At 38.8% G+C, this 12,432-nt stretch overlaps 1 protein-coding gene across 1 annotated transcript in view; it reads right to left on the bottom strand.

Moving 5' to 3' along the window:
• Positions 1-12,432, bottom strand: part of DNAH7 (dynein axonemal heavy chain 7) — a 251,585-nt gene that overhangs the window by 173,208 nt on the left and 65,945 nt on the right. Inside the window, exons 16-19 of the mRNA XM_043444898.1 lie at positions 9,700-9,924; positions 7,079-7,225; positions 4,721-5,406; positions 2,349-2,535 (exon numbers count right to left, since the gene is read on the bottom strand). Of these exons, the coding sequence (XP_043300833.1) occupies positions 2,349-2,535; positions 4,721-5,406; positions 7,079-7,225; positions 9,700-9,924 (1,245 nt within the window). The remainder of the gene's footprint in view (positions 1-2,348; positions 2,536-4,720; positions 5,407-7,078; positions 7,226-9,699; positions 9,925-12,432) is intronic.

Here is a 12,432-nt window from a genome sequence, read left to right as displayed (position 1 = left end):
TGCGTGGGCATCAGAGACAGGAGGTCATCCAAATTATGACCACCAACAAAAAGAGCAGATAATCTGGCTGGATCTGTTACATCAGTGAACTTTTCTTTCTCCCTTTCTTTATTTCCCTTCCGCTTTCTGCTTTCTGCCCCTCCCCTTACCTCATCCCAACCTCCTCCCTGTCCCAGTACCCGCTGATCAGCACTGGAATGAGAAAGGCAGAGCAGGAGAGCACAGTCCCCACCCACACACTCCAGAGGAGCCTCAGGCGGACCTGACTGTGTGGAAGAGAAGAGCTCTAAATATAACATGAGACCGAGGTTCTCAAGTAGGTACAGCTCAATCTTCATAGGCAAAATTATCCTAACCAAAAGTGGCTGGAAAATTCTGGAATTACACTGAACTTTCAGTAGGAGAGTCTTTCCCAGTGAGAAACAGCCTTTGGCCAAGCATAGTTGGGAGAAGATACCAAAACATAAAATTATTTCATGTTTATGCCTTAAGGAATCAAAACAACCTCAATCAAGCCATTTATATTAACAATATCATTTACATTCTGTTTTTAACCTCTGAGCCTTTTCTCTTGGCATAGTTCTAAAAAACATTTAGAAACCCCTAAGGCCGAAAGTGATGACTTTTTGTACCAAGCACTTAATCCAGTGACCTCTGGATGGTATAGATCATCCTCATTAGCCTTCCTAAGAGAATATGGACTTAGGTTTATTTTTAAGGTTTTGGAGAGTATAGACAAAAGCTGTCCTGATGCTAACATACTGAAAAAAAGAAAATGTAAAGCCAGTTGAGGAAGATAATCAAATCTTATAGTAAAAGTAAATGAAGTGTCATCCAAAGACAACTGCTTATTTGGGAATGAGAGTAAGTAATGCTTTTTTGTTAATATGTTTTTAATTCAGCAGTTTTATAAAATTAAAAGTCTGCCTCCATTATTACTAGTCTCAGTATAGCCGCTCTTTCAAGGCATTGAACTATTAAATTTTCTTAGCAATACGAATTTTGAAGAGCATTTTGATGAAATGCCTGATTCGGATTCCCTCATGGCTCAGCCGGTAAAGCGTCTGCCCGCAATGCGGGAGACCTGGGTTCGATCCCTGGGTCAGGAAGATCTCCTGGAGAAAGAAATGGCAACCCACTCCAGTAATCTTGCCTGGAAAATACCATGGACAGAGGAGACTGGTAGGCTACAGTCCATGGGGTCACAAAAAGTCTGACACAACTGACTTCTCTTGATCAAATGCCAAAAAAAATTTTTTTTTAACTTTTAAAATTATATTAACTAGGAGAACACAAGCATCTGCTTTATTCTTTTGGGGGAGGCAACAAAAATGGGGGGCAACATCATCCTCTTCCAAACAAAAACATATACATGTTACAAGGATTTTTCCATGTTGTAAGGAAACAATATATAAAAGGAGAAGCTAAATTTACAAAGCAATTAGAAATGAATAAAAAAAAAAGAAAAATGTGACTCATCAGTAGGTTCTTTAAACATGGAATTCCAATGGGATTAATTCTATAAAAGTTTGGTTTATACAATGTTTTGTTCCAAGTATTATTACATAAAATGAAGTAAACTTATTAAATAAACAGACCCATGTCCATCTTATAGGATATTTTCCTATCAAATGATATAGTTGTCACTGATACAATATTATCAACATTTAGGATGACAGTCACAATTTTAAATGTTCAATAATAAAAATAAACATATTTCCATTTTAGGGTAGAAAAAAATTTAAGATAATCTTCTCCCTATTTTATGATAAACTTGTATCAATATTTGATCAAAACACCAATAGAGAAGTTCATGTTCATGTAATGATATAATAACTAATATTTCTCCTATTTTAATCTTAACATCCACTAACACACAAACTATGCCTTGCAGGCATGTCTCCTGAACTGAACATAAACCATACTTTCTTGAGTGTTACTGGTTTTTATTAAATTCCCTCAAAGTATAAGTTCTTCACTGTATCTGTGCATTGCTTGATTGACAGACTGCATTTTGTTTATATTTATTGGGTTCTTTAGACATATATATATATCTTTGCAGCTCTTTTTTTTTTAGGTCCCTACAGAGAAACATCTTGATTGAGTGGTTGGCATGCTGCTTTTTTTTCCCACCGCAGAGCACTTCAGAGGTGGTGCAGACATAATATGCGAGGCAGAGAACAGACAGGACATCCCGTGCTGGGTACGCGTTGCTCTCTTTCTACCAGAGCATCTAATGTGGGATATTAGATATGTGGGGGAAAGACAATGGCTTACTTGGATTGCTTTGAAAAAAAAAAAAAAGTTACTTCAACAAAATACTCATGTTCTCACAGATTTTTACCTACCTGTAGGACACTTTTCATTATGTCTCTCCACGTCTTGTCCACAGTTGAGAATCGCCTCCCTTCCTCAGGCATCTGAGACATAATGTCTGGAGAGCTGAAAATGGGCTCCAGATACAGCCACGTGGCTTGGACCTTGAGCCACTCGTCCAGGATCTCCTGGAGCAGCAGCAGCTTGCCCTCCCAGTCCCTGTGGGGCAGACATGGTTCTTGTCAACAGAGTCAGGAGACGCCTCCCACGGTACAGCTCACAACCAGACTTCTAACAGAGCACGCAATGTCGTTTTGCCAGTTTCCATTCATCTACCGACAACCAAAGATAAATCACTAGCACCAACACTTATGCTAATACAGATGCCCCTCTCTACAAACGGGTTGGTTTCTATACATGTCATCTCAATAAATCCTTTCTGCAATCCAATTCCATGCCAAAGAGTTATGAGTTGAGAATGAGATTTTGGAGATAGTAATGGTATTCTCAATCAAAGTGTTAAGAAACGCCGCGGGAGGAAAAAAGCCGCCTCTAAGGACCGGTGGTAAAGGCCTTTTATTAAGCGTCGCTCTTGGGCAGAACTCCTGGGGGCGGGTGAGTGAGGAGACAAAGGGAGTCTGCGAGGTATGAGGGGTGGGGAGGGGTTTTATAGCCAGGGCCGGCGTCCAGGCCAGGTCTTTTCATATAAGGAAGAAAGCGCGGGCTACAGCGGCGGTCAGTGTCCGAGGGCTCTGTGTTGGTACCTGATTGGACCAGGCTGCAGGGGGTCGGTCCCTGGAAGTTTAGCCAGCCTCCGGAATTTGCCTTGCAGCACCTTCCCGGGGCATGCGCCGACCTTTCACAAAGGTACTCTGAACTTCTTCTTAGGAAAGGTAATTACATCCAAGATTCATTTAACATTTTGCTTTTTCATTTTTTTTTAAAATTTGGGCCCATAATGGCTATCTTTCCAAGAGAAAACATTCCAATTGATCAGATACAACAGGCATTTAAAGAAAAACCTACACAATCATAAGTATATTCTGTTCTGTTCAGTTGCTAAGTAATGTCTGACTCTTTGTGACTCCATATATTAGTGTGGCATTTTTTAATTAAAATGAATTATTGGTTCATTTATATAAATAGAGAAAAAAATGACTAAATTTCCTTAAGAATAAATATTATAATTACAGCATAAACTAACAATTTTACAATCACACTTCTAAGGTCTTCGTGTGTATTTGCTCTATCCTCACAACAACCTTCAGAGGCAGGGTCCAGAATGTAATATTTATTTACAAGTAGGGATATTAAGGTATATAGAGGTAAGCATCAAGCTAATGAACAAAAGAGCCAGACTTGAACCTAGACAGTTGTAATCACTATGCTATGAGATAACATAGCCATAAAGAAGAATAATTGGTTAAAGGCAACAAAACTTAGATATGGGATAGCTTTATGTGTAGATTAATATGTTACTCATCATTTGTAAGTGGTGATCTATAATTTTAGATTGTAAACACCAAGAAATGTATGTAGGAGTTCAAAAAGTCACCACGCATTTTAAAATGTCTTTTAAAAATGCCTTTCCTTTCCATGTTCATCAACAAATTTGTCTTTCACACAAGGAAATGAATGCCTCTGCTTCCTTCTGGTGCTCTTCCCCCTCTCTCTATCTAATCCCTGCTAATGCAGAAAATTTCTCACTAGCTAATGAGCTCATGCATAATTCTTAAAAATAGAATCTAGATGTGCCACTTTCAGAGAAGTTCAAAAATTACTCTTGATGAGCACATTGGAGCAAGCTGGGCAGAAGGCAGAGCAATCAGAGACTGAGCCAACACCAATAGCTGGGCAAGCTCAGGATTAGGATAATGTACTCATAACCAGAGGCTGATATCGCCAAGCAGATAGCTTTCCCTTGCCATGTAAATTCACAATGAAGATGGCAGTCTGATTTGAATTTACTCTTTTTTAAGGTAAAATATAAACTGCTTAATACAGATTACAAAAACTGAAAAAAATTGACAGGATAAGGGTCATCTACAACAAACTAATTAGTCTATTTGGAAAAATACATAATATCTTCAATTTATTGTTTATATGTTCTATAAACTATGTTCATAGGCACAAGATTATTTTTGAGCATCTAATATATAAGATCGGACTGTGGGCAATAAAAAAGAATATCTGGACACTGTCTACTACCTTTGCTCTGGATATAGATGATAGCAAAAGTATCAAGACTCTTCTAAAAGAAATAAAAGTTAACATTCCTTCCAATGTACTATTTAAAATATTAACTATAAAGTGCAGACTCAATTTTCAAAAAGAACTGTATATTATATATGAGTGATAATTTTGATAACATACTATAAACACTGTCATAGAAATATCACGTTACCTCATTTGCTTTTCATAAGGCTTAATGAAGGGAGATCCTCGCATAGTTTGTGTCTTAATAATGTGGTCATCCAACAACATTTGAATTTCATCAACTGATGACAAAATAGATGTCCCAGTTTCTCTATAAGGAAGAATGACAAATTCCATTGCATCCCATTCATTAATCATCTTCTCCATGGCCTTTTCAAGAGAATATTCTTTGCTAGCTGCTTCACTAATACCCTCAAACCTATCTAAATATGGCTCCAGATTCATATCTAAGAAAGAGAAGACAGTGGAATCATCTGCTGGCTGCAGCGGGTAACCAACGATGTTGGACATGGCCTCCCAGTGCCTGGGGCGCAAACCAGGATTGCAAATCACTTGAATGAGAGGAATGTGCTGCTTGAAATCTTCCACCTTTGCTCTTACTTTTTTGGTCATTGCCAATGCATTGGGAGAATCGTGAAAGGTTTTCTCCAGCTTATAGAGTCCTCTCCAGTAATTTCCAACGTCTGTTTCCACTTGGTCTGGATTCACCTTGTTATATGGTCCTTCTGTCCACGCTCTATATTTGGTGCTAAATTCTACAGCAGTTTCATAGAGACGGAGATAAGGGTTCAAACCATCTTGGATTTTTTTACGCTGAGGATATATTGATGGTAGCCAACCAAATGCCTCTTCTTCAGCATTAAACTGCTCAATCTGGAAAGACAAATATTAAACACACTATTCTGAAAGGGAATGATATTCAAAATTAAGTTTTAAAAATATATCCAATGTGACCCCCCCCCCAAAATCTCTCATCAAATGCTGAAGGTAAACTTAAATTAGGCCATACCTGGAAAATAATAATCTCTTTTTCCTATGTATTTTGTTTGTTCATTTTTGCTGTTCCTATTTCTTTTTTATTACAGTTTCTAGAGAACAATGATTTCTTAAGTTAGTTAAAATAGTAAATTTATACATATAAAGAAGTCTCTGCCCATCCAGATATACTGAGGATATAGCTTCTTGTATTAATTAATAAGAATTTAAATACTTTTAAACACATGGTATTGTGTTAGGTACTATGGAAAATAGAAAAAAAGTATATTGCAAAGTACCAATTCCAAGGAGTTAGTAATCCAGCTGAGGAGTTAAATACCAGTTACTTATTAAATAAGCAACAGAAGAAAGGCCTTAAAACAGTAGCCATTTAATATAAATTGAATAGCATATTTTTTAAAATGCTATCGCTCAAAGACAAGAGAGCCTTCTGAAATAGCACAATCATAGATGCTCCTGTAGAGAAGTTGCACCTGGAGCTGGGTCTTAAAGGTAAGTAGGATAAGAGATGCAAAGAAAGCATTAATTTCCTCTTAGTAAAGCAGTGAAGTTGTAAGGATGTGGGGGGTATATCAGGAGTAATCTACTGAATTGAAAAGAGTGAGCTGGATATGCAAATTATACAGGTTACTTAAAATTTCAGTGGCATCAATTTAAAAAAAACTACAATTTCTCTTTTCTCAACATGTATTTACACATCTGAGATTATTATAAACTCTTTAATTACCTGAACTAAAATATCAAAATCTTGCAATATATTAGGAATGTTAGAGAATCATAATATGGTCTGTTTTCATATTTTGTTGTTGTTGTTCAGTTGCTAAGTTGTGTCTGATTCTTCTGCAACCCCATGGGCTGTAGCCCACCAGGCCTCTCTGCCCATGGGATTTCCCAGGAAAGAATACTGGAATGGCTTGCCATTTCCTGCTCCAGGGGATCTTCCCAACTCAGGGATTGAACCCGCCTCTCCTGCATTGGCAGACAGGTTCTTTACCACTGAACCACCACAGACGCCCGTTTTTCCATTTCCCCTTTTTATAAAAAATATAATTAAAAATTTCAAACATCTTACATGGCAAAGAGTATGGCTTTTCCCCACCCAGCTTCTAATGAGAACACTGGTTTCTGAGACAGTGGTATTGCAAAAACAAAGTTGGCTTGATGGGAAAAAACAATGGACCATTAAAACACAGCCTTGAAATCTAAGCTGGCTTCCATGAAGGTGGGAAATCTAAACAGTAACCAGGTGCTATCCCATAATGTAAATGATCAAGTGACACAAAATAAAACTTAAAAAGCAGATGGACATACAACTCTATCTTTAAAATAAAAGAGGAAGGCCCCTAAAATGTTATCACTACCAACAGAAAACAGCAATGCTGCTCCTCCCTGAAGCACGTCTATAAGATCCATTTGTGCCACATATGTTAATCTCTAACTAAATGTTGTTAAACTCTTTGAATCCATTTCTTAAAGGTGAATACCCAATCAAAGTCAAATGCTCTTTCTGTTGAACTAATTCATCCTACTAAGAATTTTAAAATTATACCTTGTCTGCTGCTAAATCCAACTTTCCATTCAGTGTCTGAGCCTTTTTCAGGTACCGTTGTACATCCTGAAGATCTCCAAATGAGTAAAATTCTTCTGACTGTTTAGCATAACTTTCCAATTCCTCCACAAACCGTTCACACCGTAACTAATAAAAAACAATTTTTTGTTACTATTTTTAAGAGTAAAAACCCCTAAGCATCAAGAGAAAGTTTCGGAATTTATAAGGGTTATCAGAATTATTACATTTCGTCACTGGCAAAATATAAAGAAAGGGACGCTGCTGCTAAGTCACTTTCACTTTTCACTTTCATACATTGGAGAAGGAAATGGCAACCCACTCCAGTGTTCTTGCCTGGAGAATCTCAGGGACGTGAAGATGACTGGGATCCAAAACATGTAGAATTTTTAAGTCTGGATTTAAAACTAATGGGTTAAGATTCCTATAACTCATAAATCAGAGAAAGTTTACCCCTCTATCATCAATGTAAGAAATTCTAACTAATAAAATGTATAAGAATGTGATAAACAATGGTATTCTTTAGTATGTTAATGAAATATATATTCACTTGAGAAAAATCTCATGATAATCAAGTATGGGACTGAGAGAACTCCCATTTTTAAAGACCTATAAAGGTAACTGCAGCACTGTTACTCACTGGAAAAAAAGTGAATTTCTTTATTTGCATTCTAATATTCAGATTCAATTAGTAATGCTAAAACAAAGCATTCTGAGTTTATTTTTCTTATCCCATGAGTTCACTTCACAGGAAATAAAGAAAAATATATACAGATTTAAAAACCTAAAAACTAAACCCTTCTAGTATAAAACAAATGTGTGTGTTTTTTTTAATGAGAGGTTTCTTACAAAAGTGTCATTGGAAAGACATTCCAAATTAAATGGTTCTTAAACAGCTCTTAATAAAACAGTCAAAACTCAAATCTAGGTTATTAAAAATAATTTTATATTTCATAGATTATCTAGGTTGATTTCTGTCCTCTTTAGTTTCCTGGGCAATTTATTGCTCTGGCCCAGTGAGAGAAGGAAAATGAGAAGAAAAATTCATTAACATGAAGTATAGTTTGTAGAATGGTATACATTATCATGAAGTATAGATAATTCTGGGTCACCCAGTGATTTCCTAAGAATCTATTATATTGTATGTAGCATAAGCATCTAATATACATGATATTTTCTACAGGTTTTAAAAAATTGTGAAATGGCCTAAATGTAAAACAGAAAGAAATACTTAAACATACATTTACAGTTTAAAATGAAGGATTAAGAAATTTTTAAGTCTCTAATTTATGCTCCAAATATATTCTGTCAATTAATTGCATTTGCTCTAGTGTGGCAGACAGAGGCCAGGCTTGCTGTCAAAGAGCAGCTCTACTGGCTGACTTGAAACAAGTCTGCTCGCCATCACTGGGAACCTAAATCTCTTCATCTGCAAAATGAGACTGAAAATACGGTGTCATTTATTCAGATCATAGCTATGAGATGCTCACGGCATTTCTGTATGTCAGGCACTGTGCTAGCCAATAGGGTTAAAAAACTAGAGAAAATGTAAAAAAAAAAAAAGTCCTGCTATCAAAGAGGTGACCAACTAGTGGGGAGAAAACCTGAAAATAATAATGTGCTCAGCCCCATGGGGGTGTGTGAGAACTATCACGGGAGCAGAGGAGCAGAAGCACAGAGGTCTGACGGAAAGCGCTTCTCTGGCAGCCAATGACTGTGAGGACAGACAGGCCTGTGTGGGGCACGGTGGGCACTCCAGATGAAACGGAGAGGGTGCGGCTTCCCCGGTGACCAGCGGGATGAGCATCTGCCTGCGAGTGCAGGAATCACAGGTTTGATCCCTGACTGGGGAGCTCCCACATGCTACAGAGCGACTCAGCCCACGTGCCATAGCTACTGAGCCTGTGGTCCAGAGCCCGTGTGCACAACGGCCAAAGCCAGGGCATCGCGGCGTCTGTGCGCTGCAGCAAGAGGCCACCACAGCGAGGAGCTTGTGAACGGCAACTAGAGAGAAGCCTGTGCGGCAACGAGGACCCAGCGCAAGCAAGTGACTGATAAACGTTAAAAAGAAGAAGAAATGGAGTGTGGGCAGGAGATGAGAGGTATAGGAGAGCGGGTATCAGAAGTTGCTCAGGGTTACTGAAGAGACAAGAGCAAGGAGTGGGAAGACGTAGGAGATGAGGCTGGACAGATAGCGCGAATCACAAACCATCTTGTTCGTAGGACGCGCACAAAAGGTTCAAATTACCGAACATTAGAGTTGATGGAGTACTTAGGCAAGCTGGCAATTACACAGTGTGAAGGCATACCCCACCAAGGGAGCTTTGGCCTTAACAAAAGTAAACTCAAGAGAGTACTATAAACTGTGTAAGATAACATTTTTATTAATGGTCATTTGTGGACAATGTATTAAAAAGTTTACTCCCTCAAAAAATCAAGAAATGATGCCACATATATCCAATATGTGTACTATCTTCTACTAAGACTAATGGGAAGAGAGAGCTAAGATATGTGAACTGTGAAATAGAGGAGTTGACAGTGCTATGTAGGAAGCTAAATATTTCCAGAAAACGAAAATAATTTAAAATATCCACGATGCCTACCTTAAGACCTTCTTGATATTGTTCTGTTTTATCCTTAATGATTTTCCTATGTTCATCAAAAATTTCTTCCATTCTTCCATACCACTGGAAGACATTATTATTTAGTCTAATGTCAGCTGGGGAAAAGTTGGTACACTCAATGAGGAAGGTGAGGCAGTTTTTAGAATCCACCAGTCTTTGTCCCAGTTCAACCATATCAACTGTCTCTACTTTCTGAATATAAGCCTGAGGGGAAAAAAATTACAGATGGCATTTTAAGGAACAGCTCATGTCAAAAAATAGCCTGTGGAAATACATTGCATAAATTGTACAGACTTGTTAGAAGGACAGACTTTTGGTTTAAATAGGGGACTGCAGCAGAGTCTGCTTTTCATCCCTCCTGAAAACCTTACTGATTTTCAGTAAGAGCAGGGGGGTGGGGCGGGGGACAGAAACACTAAACAACAGACCAAAAGCCCTGGAAAGCCAAGAAGCGCTATAGTTCTCTAGAACATGAGAAGCAGACACTGAGTGATACCATTAATTCTTTCAGAACAGCATTTTGTGGCACCTACTGTATGCCTGATACTGTGCCAAGTGCTGGCAATTCAGTGTGACAAAAACAGACATGGGCTTTGCCCTCAGAGAGCTTGAAGTTTAGTGGAGGAGACAGTCAAATAACCATCATTAACAAATGTAAAATTGCAAATCTGCATTGGACACAAGTGCGGCAAGACTTTAGTTATACAAACTAAAATATGGGCTTTCCTGGTGACTCAGACAGTAAAGAATCTGCCTGCAATGCAGGAGACCTGGGTTCGATCACTGGGTTGGGAAGATCCTGTGGAGGAGTACTTGGCAACCCACTCCAGTATTCTTGCCTGGAGAATCCCATGAACAGGGGAGCCTGGTGGGCTACAGTCCATGCGGTCACAAAGAGTCAGACACAGCTGAGCAGAAAACTAAAATATAACTGTAGACAAATTTAACAGGGAATGTGCTAAACCTATGAGGAAGACTACAGTACTTTACTGAGGGACATTTTTAAAGTACCAAACAAATATAGAAATACATATTAAGACATAATATTATAAAGATGTAAATGGTGGCTCAGACAGCAAAGAATCTGCCTGCAATGCGGGAGACCTGGGTTTGATCACTTTGTTGGAAAGATCCTCTGGAGAAAGTGAAAGCTGCTCGGTTGTGTCTGACTCTTTGTGACCCCCTAGTTATAGTCCCTGGAATTCTCCAGGATAGAATACTGGAGTGGGTAGCCTCTCCCTCCCCCAGGGGATCTTCCCAACCTGGGGACTGAACCCAGGGTTCCCGCATTGCAGGTGGATTCTCCTTACAGTTCCCAGTGTACTTCCCCTGTGGCTCAGCTGATAAAGAATCTGCCTGCAATGCGGGAGACCTGGGTTCAATTCCTGCATTGGGAAGATCCCTGGAGAAGGGAAAGGCTACCCTCTCCAGTATTCTGGCCTGGAGAATTCCATGGACTGTATAGTGCAAAGAGTCAGACACGACTGAGTGACTTTCACTTTCACAGTCCCCAGCATCACATCTGTAAGAATCTTCATCTCTTGAACACAAAAATATCTCAAGAAAGCATGTTACAAGATAGTATATATAAGCAACAGTTTGGCAGAATTCTAGTTTATACCCCCCCCCCCAAAAACAGAACAGATTTTAAAATTCAAAAATAATAATCAGTTTTATTTAACATGTTACTTTACTATTTAAAATTCTTTACCAGTTGAGCCACAAGGGAGGCCAAGAATACTGGAGTGGGTAACCCATTCCTCCTCCAGGGGATATTCCCAACCCAGGAATTGAACTGGGGTCTTCTGCATTGCAGGTGGATTCTTTGCCAACTGAGCTATGAAGGAAGCCATTCCTCAGGAGAAGGAAGTAGCAGCCCACTCCAGTATTCTTGTCTGGAGAATTCCATGGACAGACAGGGGAGCCTGGGGAGCTACAGTCCATGGGGTAGCAAAGAGTCAGACACAACTGAGCGACTAACAGTTTCTCCTCCAGTCTAGGAAGTCAATGCAATTTCAATCAAAATTGCAAGGGTATTAAAAGAAACTAAATTTGATATGATTCTAAGTCTCTGAAAGTACTCAAGAGAAATATTTGAGAAAGAAAGAAAGTGAAGTCGCTTAGTCATGTCCAACTCTTTGTGACCACGTAGACTGTGGCCCACCAGGCTCCTCCGTCCATGGGGTTCTCCAGGCAGGAGTACTGGAGTGGTTGCCATTTCCTTCTCCAGGGGATCTTCCCGACCCAGGGATCGAACCTGGGTGTCCCACATTGCAGGCAGACACTTTACCCTCTGAGCCACCAGGGAAGCCTAAATACTCGAGAAGGCAAAGATAATCATGAAAAAGTGAAATGATAGAGACTAGCTCTGCTAAACAGCAAAATGCACTATATAGATGCAGTAATTTTAACAGTTCCTATTCTGGCTTTAGAAGTAGAGAATGGACAAGAATAGAGCTCAGAAATAGATTCAAATATGTATGGAAATTTACTGTTGAAAAAGAGGCATTTCAAATCAGGAGTGAAATGACAAATCATTTAATATATTGTACTGAAGTAATTGGCTATTGATTTTGGAAGAAACTAAGAGGCCTATTTACTTAGTAGAAGTACAGAGAAGGTACACTATTAAGTGAATAAAATAATTTATAGGAGTAATGATTGTATTTTTGCAAAAGCAGATCTCTTTTTGTGTGAGTGGGTGAATATATA

The sequence above is a fragment of the Cervus canadensis genome, chromosome 24 (genome assembly GCF_019320065.1).
Source record: "Cervus canadensis isolate Bull #8, Minnesota chromosome 24, ASM1932006v1, whole genome shotgun sequence".
NCBI classification, from domain to species: domain Eukaryota; kingdom Metazoa; phylum Chordata; class Mammalia; order Artiodactyla; family Cervidae; genus Cervus; species Cervus canadensis.
Note: the sequence above shows the minus strand (reverse complement) of the source record. Positions and strands in the feature narration are given on the sequence as shown.